This window comes from Chiroxiphia lanceolata, chromosome 1, assembly GCF_009829145.1.
Source record: "Chiroxiphia lanceolata isolate bChiLan1 chromosome 1, bChiLan1.pri, whole genome shotgun sequence".
Lineage (NCBI taxonomy): Eukaryota > Metazoa > Chordata > Aves > Passeriformes > Pipridae > Chiroxiphia > Chiroxiphia lanceolata.
The window spans coordinates 18487900-18504852 of NC_045637.1; the positions used below are offsets into that span (position 1 = coordinate 18487900).

At 41.6% G+C, this 16953-nt stretch overlaps 2 protein-coding genes and 1 long non-coding RNA gene across 7 annotated transcripts in view; 1 reads left to right on the forward strand and 2 right to left on the reverse strand.

Moving 5' to 3' along the window:
• EBAG9 (estrogen receptor binding site associated antigen 9) overlaps nucleotides 1–1200 on the reverse strand; it is a 19704-nt gene extending 18504 nt beyond the window's left edge. The window contains exon 1 of one of the 4 annotated variants that reach the window (XM_032697669.1): nucleotides 1037–1200. The gene's annotated coding sequence lies outside the window, so the exon portion shown is untranslated. Of the gene's footprint in view, nucleotides 1–641; nucleotides 768–1036 lie in introns of those variants that run through there. The other 3 variants (XM_032697757.1, XM_032697506.1, XM_032697586.1) reach the window with 3 other exon arrangements.
• LOC116791697 lies at nucleotides 1021–10683 on the forward strand. Of its 2 annotated transcripts, XR_004358841.1 has the most exons (4): nucleotides 1021–1488; nucleotides 5669–5925; nucleotides 7714–7803; nucleotides 7995–10683. It is a non-coding gene; the product is annotated as an uncharacterized LOC116791697 (long non-coding RNA). The 2 variants fall into 2 exon arrangements; XR_004358832.1 differs by lacking the exons at nucleotides 7714–7803; nucleotides 7995–10683 and having other exon boundaries at nucleotides 5669–5966.
• A 360-nt stretch (nucleotides 10684–11043) lies between these two features.
• On the reverse strand, nucleotides 11044–16939 carry ENY2 (ENY2 transcription and export complex 2 subunit). The gene is made up of 5 exons (XM_032697874.1): nucleotides 16834–16939; nucleotides 16408–16501; nucleotides 14667–14737; nucleotides 12212–12286; nucleotides 11044–11309 (listed from the first exon to the last, which is right to left on the reverse strand). Exons 2-5 carry the CDS (start codon nucleotides 16473–16475, stop codon nucleotides 11233–11235), a joined length of 291 nt encoding a protein of 96 aa, XP_032553765.1. The 5' UTR covers nucleotides 16476–16501; nucleotides 16834–16939; the 3' UTR covers nucleotides 11044–11232.
• Nucleotides 16940–16953: the final 14 nt, after the last annotated feature.

Below are 16953 nucleotides of genomic sequence, written 5' to 3' on the forward strand. Positions count from 1 at the left end.
ATTCTTTGACAATTCCTTACCTATATATGCTGCTGTCTTCTGAAAACCATGCAGAACAGAGATTGAAGTAACACAGTCCCAAGGTACTACACTACAACTTCTGCAATAAGTCTTTTACATAATGCACTAACTCATGTAACTCACTTCACAACACTGAAAAAGTCTTCAGACACAGAATCAGAGTTCAAGAGACCCTAGTTCTGTTCCAGTCATTATCTGTCACCCTGGACTTAAGTTTTCTGTAACTACATGGAACGCCAGAGACAACAAATTAACACATTCTCATTGTTACTACCACAGCAATGCATGCTGTCTCGGCAAGAACCAGCTATTTACAATGAATGCACACTACAAGATGGCCTACAAGAAATTTCTGCAGTGCACATCTGTATTTCCAGAGCTATAAAGCAGCAAGCTATGCTATTTCTCATTAAATGAAAGTAACGTTTCTAGTTAGTGCAACTAAGGCACTTACGCTGCGAATTCACGACCACGGAACAGTGCCCCACTGTTCTCCCGACCAGGCCAGGCTCTAGTGTTATTGGAGAAATCACTGTAGCCAGATGGTAGCACTTAATTTTTCTGTGACCTGTTAGAGATTGTCAAGACTTTATAAGTGTGCTAAGAAACCTTCACATTACCTTTTATGAAACCTGCCGGCCAGCGTGAACAATGAAGAGTTTCAGACCAGGTAACCCCAAGTAGCGCCGTCCCACTGCCAGCTCTGACAGGACGTGCGCCCCCCGCCCTTTGACACAGGGTGCCAAGCCTCCCAGTTCCCCAAACGCTGCCTATCTGCTCGCCCGTCGCTCCACGTTCTTCCCAGTCCGTGAGATTCCCCCCTCTCCGCCTCGGGCGGGGCCCGGACCAGCCGGGCAGAGCGGCGGGCCCGGCGCTGCGGGGCCGGGGCGCTGCCCGGCAGAAGCGCGAGGGCGGCTCTGCCCCGCGGCGCGAAGGCGCGCAGGCCGGGCCCCTGCCCGGCAAGGCGGAAGCGGCGCCCGGCGGCGCAGGACCGAGACCGACCCTCTCCGCTCACCTGCCCCGGCGGGGAGGCCTCGCCGCAGAGCGCGGGGCTCCAGGGGCCGAGGCGGCCGCTCCCGCAGCCTCCGGCCGCCCCTCATCCAGAGCCGGGCGCGCGCCGCTCCGCCGCCGCCTCGCGCGCCGCCATCTCGGCCCCGTCACCCGGGAGACGCTCCCGCCCCTTCCGGCCGCGCCGCTCCTCTCGGTCTCGATCCCGGAGCGCGGCCGGGCCGCGCTGCCCTCGGCGGCCTCACCGCGCCCGCCTCTGCCCCGCGGCTCGGCACAGCGGCCGCCGGGCCACGGGGGAGTCCCACCCGGGTCTTTGTCCCTTGGAGGAACTGCGATCAAAAGACATTGTGCTTTAGCGGACTCAAGGTGCTGCACACGTGGCAGTAAAGGTTCCCGTGTGGTCGTCGGGATGCTGAGCTGTAAATCTGGTTGCTACTAAAAAACAAACGCCGCTGACAGGTGCGGCCTCAGTGTCCCAGTTTGTTCACCGAGGTGATTCGAGAAGTGCTTGTCCGTGTTACGTGATCTAACGGGCTGGTTAAGGGATCTAACCTAAGATTTTCCAGACCTCTGTAAGCCTCCGCTTCTGTTTCATTCGGTAGGTGAGGTAAAGGGAGGTTTTGTCCCCTTCTCACAGGGAAACCTAGTCAATTCTAGGGCAGCACTAATATAATTTCCCTTCAACTCCAAGCCATGATGCCCAGCTCTCTTTGCACTGTTTAAGCATCTTAAACCCTTCTTCTTCTGCTAGTACAGTCAGCCAGCCTGCTGCTGTTCTCTGTACCGTGGCTTCTGGCAGTGAGGAGATGGGTGATAGGGGGATGGCTCTTGTGAGAAGGCACTGGTATCATACAGTCCCATGTCCTGACAGACACTGTGACTGCATTTCCCCAACCCTTCATCAGGAAACAGGCCCCAAAGGAACAAGGAAGCCAAGCATGATACGGCTGGCTGTGGGGCAAAGACCTCGTCAGCCAGGATGGGGGCAGGGCAGTCCGGAGGCGGCTCAGAGTCCAGCCTGCAGGGCAGGATTCTGGTGGTGAGCAGATCTGAGGACGAGCCAAGAGTCAGTGTGCTGGTCCAAGATCAATACAGTCCCTAGCGAGTCAGTGTTACTCGTGGGATTGAAACGCTTACGCCTGCAGAACCTGCCTTCAATAAGAGAAACTCTGGTTTTAAGACCATTTCAAAAGCATTTGTGTAGCAGAGTTATACCTCTCAGCATAGCTTTCTTTCTAAAGCTGAAACTGGAAAATAATCTTCATCTGCAGTCACACAAAAGCAAAACTGCTAGCATGACACAGTGGGAAAGGTTAGGTTATGACAATAGCCAGTTCCATTTCTTTTGGGAATGCATTCAGGTTGTGTCATTACTGTCTATATACTCAAAAGGGAATATGACAGAGTGAGAAGAAAGTATTTTAACATATGCGCATAAACACCCACACTTAATATAAAAACTGCCAGAGTGGTTCACCCACACCATCCTCCCAAGTGCACAACAGACCTATGTGTGGCTGTTGCATCAATGAAAAAATCCTGGAAATTGGCAGACCACTAATGAAAAATAACTGCCTTCTTAAAAACATAATTATGCAATTTCAAAATTAGTAATAATATAAACATAATTTATAAAAGAAATGTTCACAGGAATAAATACTTCTTTGTTTAAAAATTTCATTAACCCTCAGCTCTGAAGTTTTAAACTTGGATTCCTTTGGATTAGTTAATTTTCCTAAAGAGATCCTCTGAAATCTTAGATATTTCATTGCCACATCAAATGCAGTTCTGCTACAGTAAACTAATCAAACTTTTGAGGGAACTATTCTTTTTAAATTAATGCTTTTGTTTTACAGATATTAAGGCATAAACATATTAAACCACATTATCTGACAATTTGCAAGTTTGTTAGCATCACTTCTCTTATACCTAAAGCAATTTTCATCATTTCAGAGGCTGATGGTTCCATCATCCTGATACATTCATGTTTCTATTTAATAACCTCATTCTGTCTGTAAAAGGGATACATTCTCTTTCAATATGAATTCTCCCTCCTACGGGATATGCACTTCATTTACTTGTGTGCTCTCTCGCTGTTAAGTCTTTTATTAAAGCTACAAATAGTTTTTTAACTAAGGGTACCTTTCCTCAATTACAGTCCTGTTGAATTGTGTAGTAACTCAAGTTTCACATTTCCAGAAGAAATTTTACCTTTAACAAGTGTTTGATTCTGGTCAAAGTAGGATTTTCATAGTTCTAACCACAGAAAAATTACAGGTTCTTACTACAAAATTCAGAAGTAATTTTCTATACAGCTGATACAAATTCGTATTCTGCTCTTTGAAATTTTGTCATGTTGAAATTCTAGATGAGAAGAGGCAGTTCCACTGTTAGACACGCTTTCCATTCCTTTGTAGTATTTCTAAGCACCTATTTTGGGTAATATCTAAGCACTGTCCAAAGAGTTTGACTAAGTCTAGGCAAGTACGTATCCTAGCCTGTAGAAAATATGACCCCTTTCCCAAGTAAGTAGTCAAGTATTCATGAAAGCCTCTTTTGTCTCTAAAGGTCTTCCTGGCTGAAGCTCTACTCTCTACTGCATCTGCCAGAGAACCTTAAATTCCTTCCCTTATTCCCACTAGGGCTTGATGTGCCTTGTAGGGGAAATTTCCAGGCCAATGATCTTGGTGAGAGGCCTTTGTAGGAAAATTCAACCAACTGACTCTTATCAAGCATATAATATATAAAAAATCATGTTCAAAACTGAAAAGGAGCATACCCCAAGTAGTTTTTTTTGGAAGCAGTGGCCGAGAGAGCCCAAAGAGCAGCAGTGACTGCCTAGATCTCCCTGAGCTCAGAGGAGACTATGCAGGTTTCGTCTTCTGCTGGAGTAGGCAATTCTGTTGCTCCCCTGAGAATGATTCAGCATCCTGCTTCCTTTAAGCACCTCTCTGTGAAACACTGACCTTCATGCTGGAACCCAGACAGCTGACAGGACCTTTTGTGGTGCAGAACTCCCAGTCAGCCTAGAAGAATACCCACCTCAGGTTGAAACAGGTTGGTTGGTTTGTTCAGTGCTGTAAAGAACTTAGAGGTGATGAAGAATGTGTGATTTTAACCTGATGCTGAAAAATTTCCCGGGGATATTATTTGGGTCCTTCTCTCTGTTGACAGCATTGGCTTCTCCTTCCTAGGGTGTTTCTGTACTTAGTGTTAGTGAGTTAATATACAGAATGCTGTGAATATGTGCCAGAACCCAGTTTTCCTTGTCCCTGCAATACTCCTCATATTTCTCAACTACAAATTAGGGAGAGGATAATGGGACCTCTTTTTTATACAGCTAATTTATCTCTTCATTACTAAATAGGGAATCTTCCTTTCCATCCTGTAGTATGTAGATATTAAGTAATCTTGCTTGACTCACACACCTTTCTTGTGTTTCTTAGCATGGAAAAAAATACATAAGTTCAAGTTATTAGAAGCTACATCTTAGGCATTGTGTTAGCATTTGAATTCAAATCCTCTAAATACTTGAGTATCTAACATATAGCTTTATAAAAATAGTTATCTACATGAATATGCTTGTGTGTTCGTGCCTGCATGTATATGATTTGCATTTAGGGAAAACAGAGTGAATAGTATGGAAAGGTAAGGTCGTGAAGTTTTGTTGGCAAATGCGTTTAGGAAGGCAAAAGATTTTCTTTTTAATTTTTTTGTTGTTGTTGTTTTGTATGTTTGTTTTTTGAGGGGAGAGAATAACGAAACTGTTCTTTGTTTCTTCATACCTCAACATTAGTTAGAAGAATTTCTACTTATTGGTAAAACATGAGTTTCTTTTATTCATGCTCTTTGCCAGATCTTATTGTCTAATTTCAAAATAATTATTCTAAAGTTAGGAAAAGACTTAATAGAAAAAAATTCTCCCTTTTCCCATTTTAAAACAAATCAATTCAGCAAAAAAGACCTATGTTATAGCCCCAAAACTTTAAAACTTGGTTTTTTATACATACACCTATGCATTAAGATTAAGTGGCCATTGGAAGTGTTGAGTTCCCAAAATCTGACTGAAATCAATGCCAGACTCAAACAAACTTTATTGTCTCAGTAAAATTTGGATTTGGAAATCTAGATCTCAGTTTTGATGGGGGAAAAAAACCAGAAACTCGTTTTGATTATAGCTCTGTAACCTCATGTATACACAGCGTAGGGAAGACAGCAATCAAAGACGAGGTATGATGAAGGGAAAGAAATACATTTTCTCCTTCATTATCAAGTTTTTCTGTTCACTGTATGATGGTGAAGAAGCATTTTAAGTTATCTTTATCATTACAGCAGTCAGTAGGCAGAAACGGGGCTTAGATCACACTCTTTCTGATCTTTATCCAACAAAGGAAGAACAATCCTCTTCTGTCCATTGACTATGTGATGAAACACCTCCTGCAAAATATATGTCAACAGGCATTTTGAAACGTAATTTGAACAACTCAAGTGTTAGCAAATTGATCCAGGATTTGGGCAGAATCTTATCTCAGAATGAAATGTGCATGAAAAAGTTAACAAACATTAGCTGTAGTTTTCCAATCCAAGTTACAAAACAAGATTTTGTAATGCTTAACTGTTACTGTCTCTTTCATCGTAGATTCCGAGGGCATTGCGTTCCACCCAGCTACACTGGTACTGAGGCCAACAACTTCTGCTTGTGTTCAACTAAAGTAACATTTCTCCTTATGGAAAGTATTTTGGTTTTCCTTTCTCTGCTGGAAGAAACTGAGCAACTGCTGCCAGCTCCAGGGAACATGCATTGGCGAGTACTGTATTTCCAGAAAGTTCTTCCATAAAGACATGTTGTACTCAGGAAAGCACTGAAAAATGAAGGATCCACCATATTTCTTCATGGTTTGTCCTAGTAATTAAACAGCTGTACTTTTAAATTTGAATCTGGCTGGCTTCTATTTCCAGCTACTCTTTATGCCATTCTCTGTTAGATTAAAGTGCCCTTTGTTTCTTTTTGTCTCCCTGAGATTATGACACATCACAACCATATTTTGTATCAGCTTTCTTTTCAGTAGAGTAACATTGGGAGATTTTTAAAGCTTAACTAGCAGTGTCAGCCCTCAATAACTTCCTTTTCTCTTGCAGTATTCCTTTTTTTCCTTCGTCCTTTCAAAACTGTGAGCTGTGCATTATGAGTGTCAGACTCACCAATGCAGCATGCAAAGCTAAGATCAGTGTTATCTCTGCTCATTTGTATTCAAAGATCCCACGGAAACAGGTGATTTTTTCACTATGATTTCCAGTGTCATTGCTTTCCAGGGAATTGTGTTGCTTTTGCCCTGTGCACTAGATGAGAAAGCCCAACACTACACTGACTTTGTACACAGGCAGTGGATCAGAGCCAGCCGGCAGAAGAGGCCAGGTTGCTCTGCCCTTGTCAGTATTCACCCACAGGCTGTCAGATGCAGATTTTATCAGCAGCAACTTTATACCTTACCTCAGAATCAATGATTTAAAGGATGGATACCCCTTTCCTAGTGACTTCAACAAACAGGAATCAGCAGGGATTTATTAGAAATTTTTTATGATCTGCTACTAAGTCACTTCACTAGTCATAAGGTAAGCAAAAAGAACATTTTTAAGAATAGTACTGTTCAGGTGGAAAGCACCAGGGTAAATATGAAATACACTGGAGTGAGATTAGGCCTTTTGTCATTCCAAGCAGAATGCTGATTAACCAATTTATTACACTAAAGTGGTGAAGTATAAATTATTTATGAGGAAAGGAATTTATTTTTCCTCATCTTGAGCTCCAGCCATTACGCACTTGGCTCTGCAGCCACAGCTGTTTCTTTTAGAAACTGAATAGCTGAGAAAAAACAGGCCAAGTAGAACACAACTCTGATTTCAATTGCAAATACTTAGAAATTTAAATAAAGCCAAAGAAATACAGCAGATAGAAGGACTGGATATTTTCATTGCTCCAATGAAAATTTAATCACTAAGTAAGTTAAAGCCAAACTCTCAAGGTGCCACTACAATTAAACATATTCCATAAGATGAGGACATGGGCAAGGTATTGCAGAGCTGTCACCCCAAAGGACCCTCCAGAGAGAAATGAGAAGCAGCAAATATTTTGTAATGGCACTAATGGACTCCTACTGGATTTGAGCAGATTTCAGATGTACTTGTTCTCCAAGTGGTAAAGGTCCATACTGAAACATTACAGTAGTAAACAAGAATGAAGAACAATGGGGAAAAAAGGAGAGAAATAAACCCCAAAAAACCAGCTGGAAAACTTGTGATGGCAAAATCACAATGATCTGTCTAAGAAGTGAATGTAAGTTTGAAATGCCAGCAGAATTTCTTGGTGATGTCACTGGTTTGTAACATTTTTTGACTGGACTATGTCAATATGGAGAAGTACTCATGGGAAAATAATTATCAAACAAATTAGAATCTAACCAATTTCAGTTCATTGTGCACTTCATACCCCTCAGGGCCTAACCAAGGGAGAGGCTAAGCTCACTTTTTTCTATTGGCCTTTCATTGACAGCAGTAGAACTATTCAATTCACTGTCACATAGAATTTGGATTAATGTGCATCCAGAGCTATACCAATTTACTCTAGCTGTTATCCAACCCATTATTTCATTGTCTATTTACAAACTGGTTTTATTTTTTTTGCAGACTTGTCTACAGAAAGACTGGGCTAAATCAGCTACTAAAATGTATATACACTGGGCTGCCAGCTAAAAGAAGTATATGCCCATAGCCAAGGTAATTCACATCAGTTCTGAGTTGTCACTTGTTGGCTATCTAGTTCTGTGTGCTGTCTGCCTCTGTAAGGAACCGATGTATTTAGTGACATTGAAAATGCTGAAATTTTGAAGAAAAATCAGTTAATGCATCTATCATCTATATGCTACAGGTATGGAATCTTTAACAACATAGATCATCTTATTTTTCAGTGTGTGGAAAAAAAACCCCTCATCAGGACAATGTTCTGACTGACTTCTGAACGTTACTGTTTTCAACACTCAACCAAATGAGTAGAAACTGAGACTCTGCAGAGAACAGTTTGCAGAACAAGCTACCCTATGCATCTGAGAATAAACCTGCAGGTAAAAAGAAACCATCTCCCATTGCTGATATCACTCCCAATCTGACTTCATTCTTAGAAGATCCATCAAAATACCTCTGACCAGCACAGTCCAGTGTAATTTGGGTCTGCACATGTTGTCTGACATTTCTTGCCTACCTACTGAATTGAGGCTGCACTGGTGTTATTGACAGAACTCATGTGGGGAACACACGGCGTTGGGCTGCTTGTATCAGAGAGCAGCCAGTGTTACCTGAGACAGGAGCCACCAGGCAGTCACTCTCTCCCCTTCCTTCTGGGTCTCTGAAAGCTTTTGCATTTAAAGCCACTCTGGGCAGAACTTTACAGCTTATTTTTGGAAGCCAGTGAAAGAGCTATTTGTCAAACCTTTAACTTCAGATTGGTCAGCACAATTCTCTGAAAATTTATACAGCATTCAGTCTTCATTCTGTGCCAAGTATGAGTTGCCTGCAGAGAACTACACTGCACTTACAGCAATTGCACTTGAACTGTCATGTTCTAGGTGGAATCTCAAATGTTTACTAATCAGACAACAAGCCTTCCACAGTTCACTGTATGAATACCTTAAATCTCAGCCTCTCCCACCACAGTGAAGGAAATCAAGTGGAAACTCTGAAGCAAGTTGCTGTGTGTCCATGACATGCTGCAGCCATTCATCAAGCAAAGACTTTTAAAATCCTATGCAATATATTACATCAGCAAAGGCCTCTAAGAACAAGAATACAGATGGTATTTTATAGCTTTGACATATATAAAACACACTCAACTAGCATATATTTTGCTAGATCATGTGAAGAAACCTTCTGTATTCCATCAATTACTAGTATTGGGTAAATCAAGTGTAGAATGAAGAACTCAGAAAAAATTTACATATATGCAATTTAGACAGAACATACTTGTAGCAAAAGAAGTTGCAGTCAAAAACTGAATTAACATACTGTGCTGGTTTTGGTTGGGATAGAATTAATTTTCTTCATAGTAGCTATTATGGGGGTGTGTTTTGGATTTGTGCTGAAAACAGTGTTAATATAGAGGTGTTTTTGTTATCCCTGAGCAGAGCTTACACAAAGCCAAGGCCTCTTCTCCTTCTCACCCCACCCCACCAGCAAGGGGGCTGGGGGTGCACAAGGAGCTGGGAGGGGACACAGCTGAGACAGCTGAACCCAACTGCCCACAGGAACATCCCAGATCATATGATGACAAGCTCAACACGTTAAGCTGGGGGAAGAAGGAAGGGGGAGATGTTTGGAGTGATGGCATTTGTCTTCCAGAATAACTTAGGAGCCCCACATTCCTGGCGATGGCTGAATACCCGACTGCCAATGGGAAGTGGTGAATTAATTCCTTGTTTTGCTTTGTTTGTGTGCATGGCTTTTGCCTTACCTGTTTAACTGTCTTTATCTCAATCCATGGGTGTTCTCACTTACTATTCTGATTCTTTGCCCCATCCCACCGAGGGGGGAGTGAGCAAGCAGTTGTGTGGGGCTGAGTTGCTAGCTGGGGTTAATCCATGACACATAATTGAATGCAAAAAAACTTTTTCAAAAACAAGGTGGACCTTTGAGTGGAAGAAAGAACTTTCTTATATCTAACACCCACCATTATTTGTCAGCATGGAGACAGTGACATGCAGCAAGTATGCTCAAACGGACATGAAGACAGATTTAAAACAATACAGCCTAGGTTGTCAGGAGGAATATCTTCAGCAGATCGCTGATCCTGGCTCCTGTGATATTACAGTTTTGAGTAGACAAAAGGTATTCATGACCAATTACATCCTGTCCTATTTGATGTTGATATTGCCCTGGTTACACAGACTCCTGTCTAGTACCAAATTTCACCTTCGGCTGTTGCCAGACTCTTCTCTCCCAGCTATTCCCCATTTTGAGCAGACTGTAGTGCACTCAGCCTGGCACGGACATCCTGGCGCTGCTGTTTCGCCCCAGCCCAGTGCAGGTGATGCTCTCGGCTTAGCACTGCTCGCCTCCAGCGCGGGCAGCACACACTTGGCTCTGTACCACAGCAGTTTTTGTTCTTTCCGAAAGCCGCGGGACTGGGAGGGACTGGAGAGGGAAGGGGGAGCAGCCGCCGCCCTCCCCGTGAGTGGGGCGCGGGTGCCCCCGAGCGGCTCCTCGGCTGGGACTCACAGCGAGGACGGGACGGGCACAGCCCACTGCCACAGGAATGACTTTCTAAATGGCAGGTTTTAGAGTATTCTAGTTAGGAGCATGAATATTTATGTTGGGTCAATTAATTTTTCACAGTAGCCACCGAGACACAACAGTATCCAATTCCTCATTCAGTTTCTGCTTATACTTCTCCTCCACTTCATAGTCAATCAAACACCTCAAAGAATTTAAAATCCATCACGTTAAGAGACTTATGCTGGCAAATTACTGAATTATACTTCAATTTCAGAAGGCCCCAAAGATCTAATAAATAAAAATTACCAGTAATATGGGCAAAGCTAGAAAATTGTAGTTGTTGTGGATTAGAATACTGACTCTTTAATTAAAGTAAACATGAAAATAAGAGGATTATTGCCTTTTTTTTTTTAAGAATTCAACCTCTTATGAATTTCTGAGTAAATATTTGTAACACAAGTCAGAGCCTTCAAACAACTCCTTCTCTAGAAAAATGTTACCGAGAGGCACACCACCACCACTTTCATGTAGTCTTAACTTCTTCATCAGAAAGGATATGCTCAGTAGTATGTCATATTCCATTTCCCACAATTTTTACCCCCTTTCACATTCGTGGTCACCATACTTGTTAACTGCGCTTCTTTTTTGAAAATCTGAGCAAGGTTTCACAAATGTATAAAATTACAGATTGTTAAAAACTGGAACAGGTGACACCGTATGACAGTGCACTCATAGAGAGAAGAGCCTTAGAGCCATGAGTCCACAAAATTTTTTATTAAAATAACACCAAGTTTAAGAAATCAATGCAGTGCAAAGAAATTTCAATTTGTCATACAAAAAAAATTAATGGTTTTCCATCCTTAAGTACGTAAACTGCATTCCAATCCTGGAGACTGATGCAATACAGAAACAGAAACATTGTAACGCAGATGAAGGTCAAAGTTAAAGACTGGCATGCTGAGCAAGGAAGGTTCTTATTCTTTGCAAGAGTTCTTTCTTTACACTGTCTGGTACCAAAGCTGAAACACAAATAAGAAGGCAAAAAGTCAAAAAGACAAAACAAAACATGTGCCAATACCAAACTCTCATAACAGTGACATCGATCCTTTTTTTGTTCTCACAGTTCTGTTAATACATTGAGTAACTGAAATTACTTGATTTTCACATAGCACATCTATATTTTTCCCATTAAAAACAGGCTAAAATTGAGGTCTATTGAGAACACTGTTGTTACTGGTAGGTTTTTTTGCCTAGTCATAGTCCAGAAAATAGGAAAGTTTGAGGGAAAGGATTATTGAATAGTAAACAGGATATAATCACCACAACAAGTGTGATTATCCCACCTTTTTTCTTCACAAATTTAAGACCAAAAATGTCAGCCATGACCTCAGAGTAAAAGTCTCCAGCAAGTTATTTTGAAAGCCTATTTTTATTTAAAACTGAATGATGTTTCTCCCACTAATGTCAAAGTTTATTAGGGAGCCCAAGAGGAACAATATAAAGAAGACAAGTGATTCCACTTTTTCCTCTATCTGTATGCTGTGTCCTTTACTCTTCCCATTCCCATTACACTATAGCTGTTAGTCCAGATTTTCCATCTCAAAGGATCATGAATTTTAAAACATCTGTGCTGAACACTCCAACTATTCTTGGGACCATTAAGTCAATTATAAAGATGAATACAGACATGACTAAATAATGTAACCTGCAAAGTAGTCTACACACACAGCTCATTACAGATTTTGAATGACTGTTACACAATACATATTCACATCTTTTATTTGTTGTTAAAATTAGGCTACTAACATTTTTCCTTGAATCCAACACAGGCAAGTTCATAATGTTGCTTTCAAAACATTAATGAAGTAGAGGCAGGTATGTTTATCGATGTACTACCACATCCATGTATGCATTTTCTTACCTCTGCCTTTGGGAGTGATTTCTGCCACCAAATCATCAACAGTAACATGCTCTAATCCTTTCTCTTTAATGACATCTGGGGAAGACCAAGACCAATATTTTAAGTCTTTTAATCCATTCATTAGAAGACAAAACCTGTGCCAGTGATTAGAATACAAAACCTGCATGCATACGTCATCAGAGAATATGAAGCAGCAAATTACCTAAATGTAGGTTATTAACTCAGTACCTACTGCATTTTACAGTGGATTAGTCTCTCACTCATGCCACAGGTTTAAGGATGGGAACTTGTCTCTTCTGATGCATCTTGTTCAGCTCATATTTTAAAAGCAAACATTACAAAGTTTTATCTCATCTGAGCATTACCAGATGTGCCTGTTACTGGAGTGTTGTAGCACAAGTTGGCTGCTTATCTCTTAGAACACATTATTTACATAATAGCGAGAAAAATGCAACTGGAAAAAGACTTTGGAACATACAAAAAGGGAGAGCACGGACAGTAAATCCTTACTATTCTTCCTGTCTTGTTTAAACAACATGTCTCTATATTTCGGCAAAGTCAAAAAGTATCTCTGGAAGAAAGGATTACAACTATAGCAAAATAAATGTGATGATTAAGATATAGTGTACGATTAATACACATCTGTATTTAAACAATTGTCTACTTATAGTGCCTTACACTCTACTGAAGAATGCAGAAGTCAAAGCTGAGAAGGAATCTCAATTCAGTAGCATGAACCTAAAATATTATTTAAACATACATGTTTTTAACTGTATGTCAGTACACAGGATTGTTTGTCCCCAAGACACTAAATGTTTTCTGAACTGACATCACATGAACTATTTGTAAACTGCTTTTTTTGGCTGAATTCCCTGAAATTAATCCTGGATTGCTCAATTATTGGTCATAATCCATAATGGCAAGAAGCTCTAGAACAAGCTAAAAAAAACAAACAAAAAAACCCCAAAACAACCTCCCCAATAACAGAATGTTTCAGGTTGGAAGGGACCACAGTGGGTCATCTGGTCCAGCCTCCCTGCTCAAGCAGGGCCATACTAGAGCACACAGCACAGGATTGTGTTCAGATGGTTCTTGAGTGTCTCCAGTAAGGGAGACTCCACAACCTCTCTGGGCAATCTGTTCCAGCACACAGTCACCTGCACAGGAAAGAAGTTCTTCCTCGTGTTCAGGTGGAACTTCCTGTGCCTCAGTTTCTGCCCATTGCCTCTTGTCCTATTGCTTGGCATCACCAAGAAAAACCTGGCTCCATCCTCTTGAGACCATCCCTTCAGATACTTATAAATATTGATGAGGTCCCCTCTGAGTTATCTCTTCTCGAGGCTGAACAGTCCCAGCTCACTCAGCCTTTCCTCATGAGAGAAATGCTCCAATCCCTTAATCATCTTTGTCACCCTCTGCTGGACCCACTCCAGGAGCTCCATGTCTCTCTGTCCTTTCTTTTGGAGGTTATTAGGCTCTTAAAGCAGACAAATTAACTTATATTTTTCCAGTCTCAGCAGCTGCAGTTGCAGTTCAAAGTACTAATGTAAGCCAAATAATTTTACATTTCTTTACTATAGCAGAGTGTAAAGCATATAGTTGAGAAGGCAAATAAACATCCCTTTCATTATCTGTACTATTGAAATGGATAATCTCTGGCAGTGGCATCAGCCAGACGACTGCAAGCATGAATAATTTCAGCCTTCTCTGCTGAACCTATGAAAACAATTTAACACATCCACCCCTACAGAAAAAAAACAAACAACTTCGTAATGGAATATTGAGTTTCCAGGCACAATAGACCAAATCAGAATTAAAGTGAAATCTCAAGGGATTTGTTATTTGCTTTAAGGAAATTTCATCACATGGTAATATTCCTGGATGCTTAAATAGTATTTATAACAGTTTCATATGATTTACAAATCAGTAAATTGTAGTAATGCTAAACACTTAACTCAAAACTAAAGATTTTGGTATTTAGAAGTTCATCTGCTTGTTTTCCCTCCTCTAAGCAGATCCCCTTATTTTCAAGAATTGTATTCAGAAAGAGTCCAAATGCACTTATTTCTATCCCATGTGTGGACAAAGTTCTGTAAGTTGCAAGTTCTGTAAGTTCAGAGTTTCCAAGCTGCAAACCGCTGTATTTGCTCAATTCTCCTTTATCTTTTTTTTAATTCTCCTGTAGTAATGAAGTCATCTCTCTCAAAACAAAAAGCTGTATCATCATGAATATTTAGGGAATCAATTTCTACCCTTTTCTCAGAAGCTTAATAAGGTTCAGATCAGAGTTCTTCCAAGATTTTTTTTGCCAAGATAGTAAAATGCTTTCTTGCATGGAAAACTAACTGCCAGGGATACTTTCTTCTTTCCCAGGTCTCATTTAAACTGACTGTTAAGCAGTGCAGCCTTCATCTCAGCTGACTACAAAGGATACTAATTACTTGACCACAGTTACCTTTGCAATGTGCCTTCAACTGATCCTTCCAGCCGCATTCAATTAATTTGGCTCTCAGCAACTCTTTAAGGCTGTTAAGACAATATCCAAACTTGTTAGGAAAAGCAAATATTCCTGACAGCTTAAATATGCTTCAGCGTGAAAGTTAAGCCTACAGTTACTACCCAAGAACTCCCAGACCAGCAGCAGAAATGGCTGAACAGCACATGAATCCTAAACCAAATGAGTACTAATTTCAGTTTACCACACTGGACTATGAGGACTTCGTGGCTCAGGAGCTAATTCACAGAATTTCTTCAGGCAGCCACAGCAAAGGAGTAGAAGCCCTTGCATCACTTGAACTACCTGAGTCTACTCTAGTGGCAGATGTATGCAAACTTTCAAAGTTGGGAGTATTTCACTTGAAACCAAGTCTTCAAAATAAGTAAAACCTTCCCCCTGCCTTCTGAAAAGAAAATTCTGCATGACTGTCTCCAACTGCAGGCTTCTCTTCCCAGTTACACATTACCTCCATATACTAAAAAAAATATTGAAAGCAAGCTAAAAAAGTGTAAATTACTATTAAAAATCAGAAGGGAAAATGAAAAAAACTATGATAAAATAAGCTTTAATATCTTTACCCTTTATTCCATAAGTTAGCAATCCTGCTTATCTTGTATCATCCTAAATAACTCTTGGCAAAACTCCAGTTTTATGAATGAAAGGATTGCAGCAAGATGCTGAACTGTGCAGATGTAATCCCTTTTATTCAGTGAATTGTGTAGAGGGCAGATGACAAAAAGCAGAGTAACAATACAGGTGAAACTGACTGCTTCTGGATATTTCTTAATTAAAGAAATTCCGAGTGCTCTGCCTCTGATCACAGTACAGCTCTGACAAAGCCAGTTTATAATACAGCTTTTGACATTCTGTTAAAACTCTTCTCACTCTTAAATTAGGATAAAATAGGTTCCAATATCATTTCAAGAAATTGCTTCCTCTGCTGAAGCTCTGTGCAATCTACAAGGGGATGGTCACAAACAGGAAAGAAGTGGAGCACAGATACCACGTCAGGCTGCAAAAGGTTACACCAGGTACAGGGCTACACCATGACCCAGGAAAAAAACTCTTCATACAAGCCTTTGAAAATGAAGGAAACAGAGCTTTTGGTGCATGGAGTTACAAGCACAGTGAAACAATGAGGGAAATGTCATAAGCATGCTAATGATATGTAAATGAAATGCAAATAAAACAGAGGGAAGAGACAACAAAAGACCAAGAACTGGCTGCCACATTACATTGCCCAATTTGCTTGTTTGTCTTTATCGAGATCTCTACAATGACTTGCACAAGTGCTGTTTTATGTGTTCTACCATGTATTTCTTTCCCTAACATCAGAAGAGACAGAAACATAAGAAAAATTTAAAAGCAAAAGGGACAGTTTTGTCTCATTCTCTTAATCAGGAAATAACAGTGGTGATTTTTATATGGACCAAGGGTATTTCAACATAAAATATTAGAATAAGTGTTCATAAGCCAACTACCCCATCCTTTACTTCCCCAGCATCTCTTTTCAAGTGTAAAACTAAAATGAAACTGTTCAAAAGGCATTTTTTAAATGGCTTTATATAATACCTAAAACTTTCACGTGCAGGTATTTGAAGAATTTAGAGTTAAGTTTACTTAATCTCTACTTCTAGGTATGGCTCATGTTTGATGTATTTAAAGCCTCTCACCGGCACGGAGTAGGACGCCAACTTACCGCTCCCGCTCTCCGGTTTCTATCAGCTTTTGGTTAATGGTTGCTCTCATCTGGGCATCTTTATTCATTTTGGAAATCTGGGTTTTCCACAAACCTGCACAGAGAGCAGGGGAGAGTTTCGACAAGCGCTGGTGTCACTCCCACAACACAAAGAAGTCACCGAGGCAGAATGACACGCCGCGCTGTCGGCACTGACACACCCCCGCGGGCAATGACCGGAGCGCCGGCGCCAGCTCATAGCGTGGAGCCCCCCCCGGCTGCCCCAGCCCACCGAGCCGCCCGCGCGCGCACGGCCCCCCCTCACCGGGCCTCCCCGCAGTCCGGCCCGCCCTCCCGGTGCATCTCCCGACTGGCGGAGCCCCCGCAGAGCGCGGCGCCCCGGATCGGAGCGGGGCAGGGCCCGGTTCCAGAGCGCTCCCCCCTCACCCTCCGCAGCGCCGCCGCTCCGGGACCGCAGGAGGCGGAGCGGCCGGGCCGCACGCACAACGGGCCACTCGCCCCTGCCGCGCGGGCACCGCCGGGAAATGTAGTTCGGTCTCGGCGACT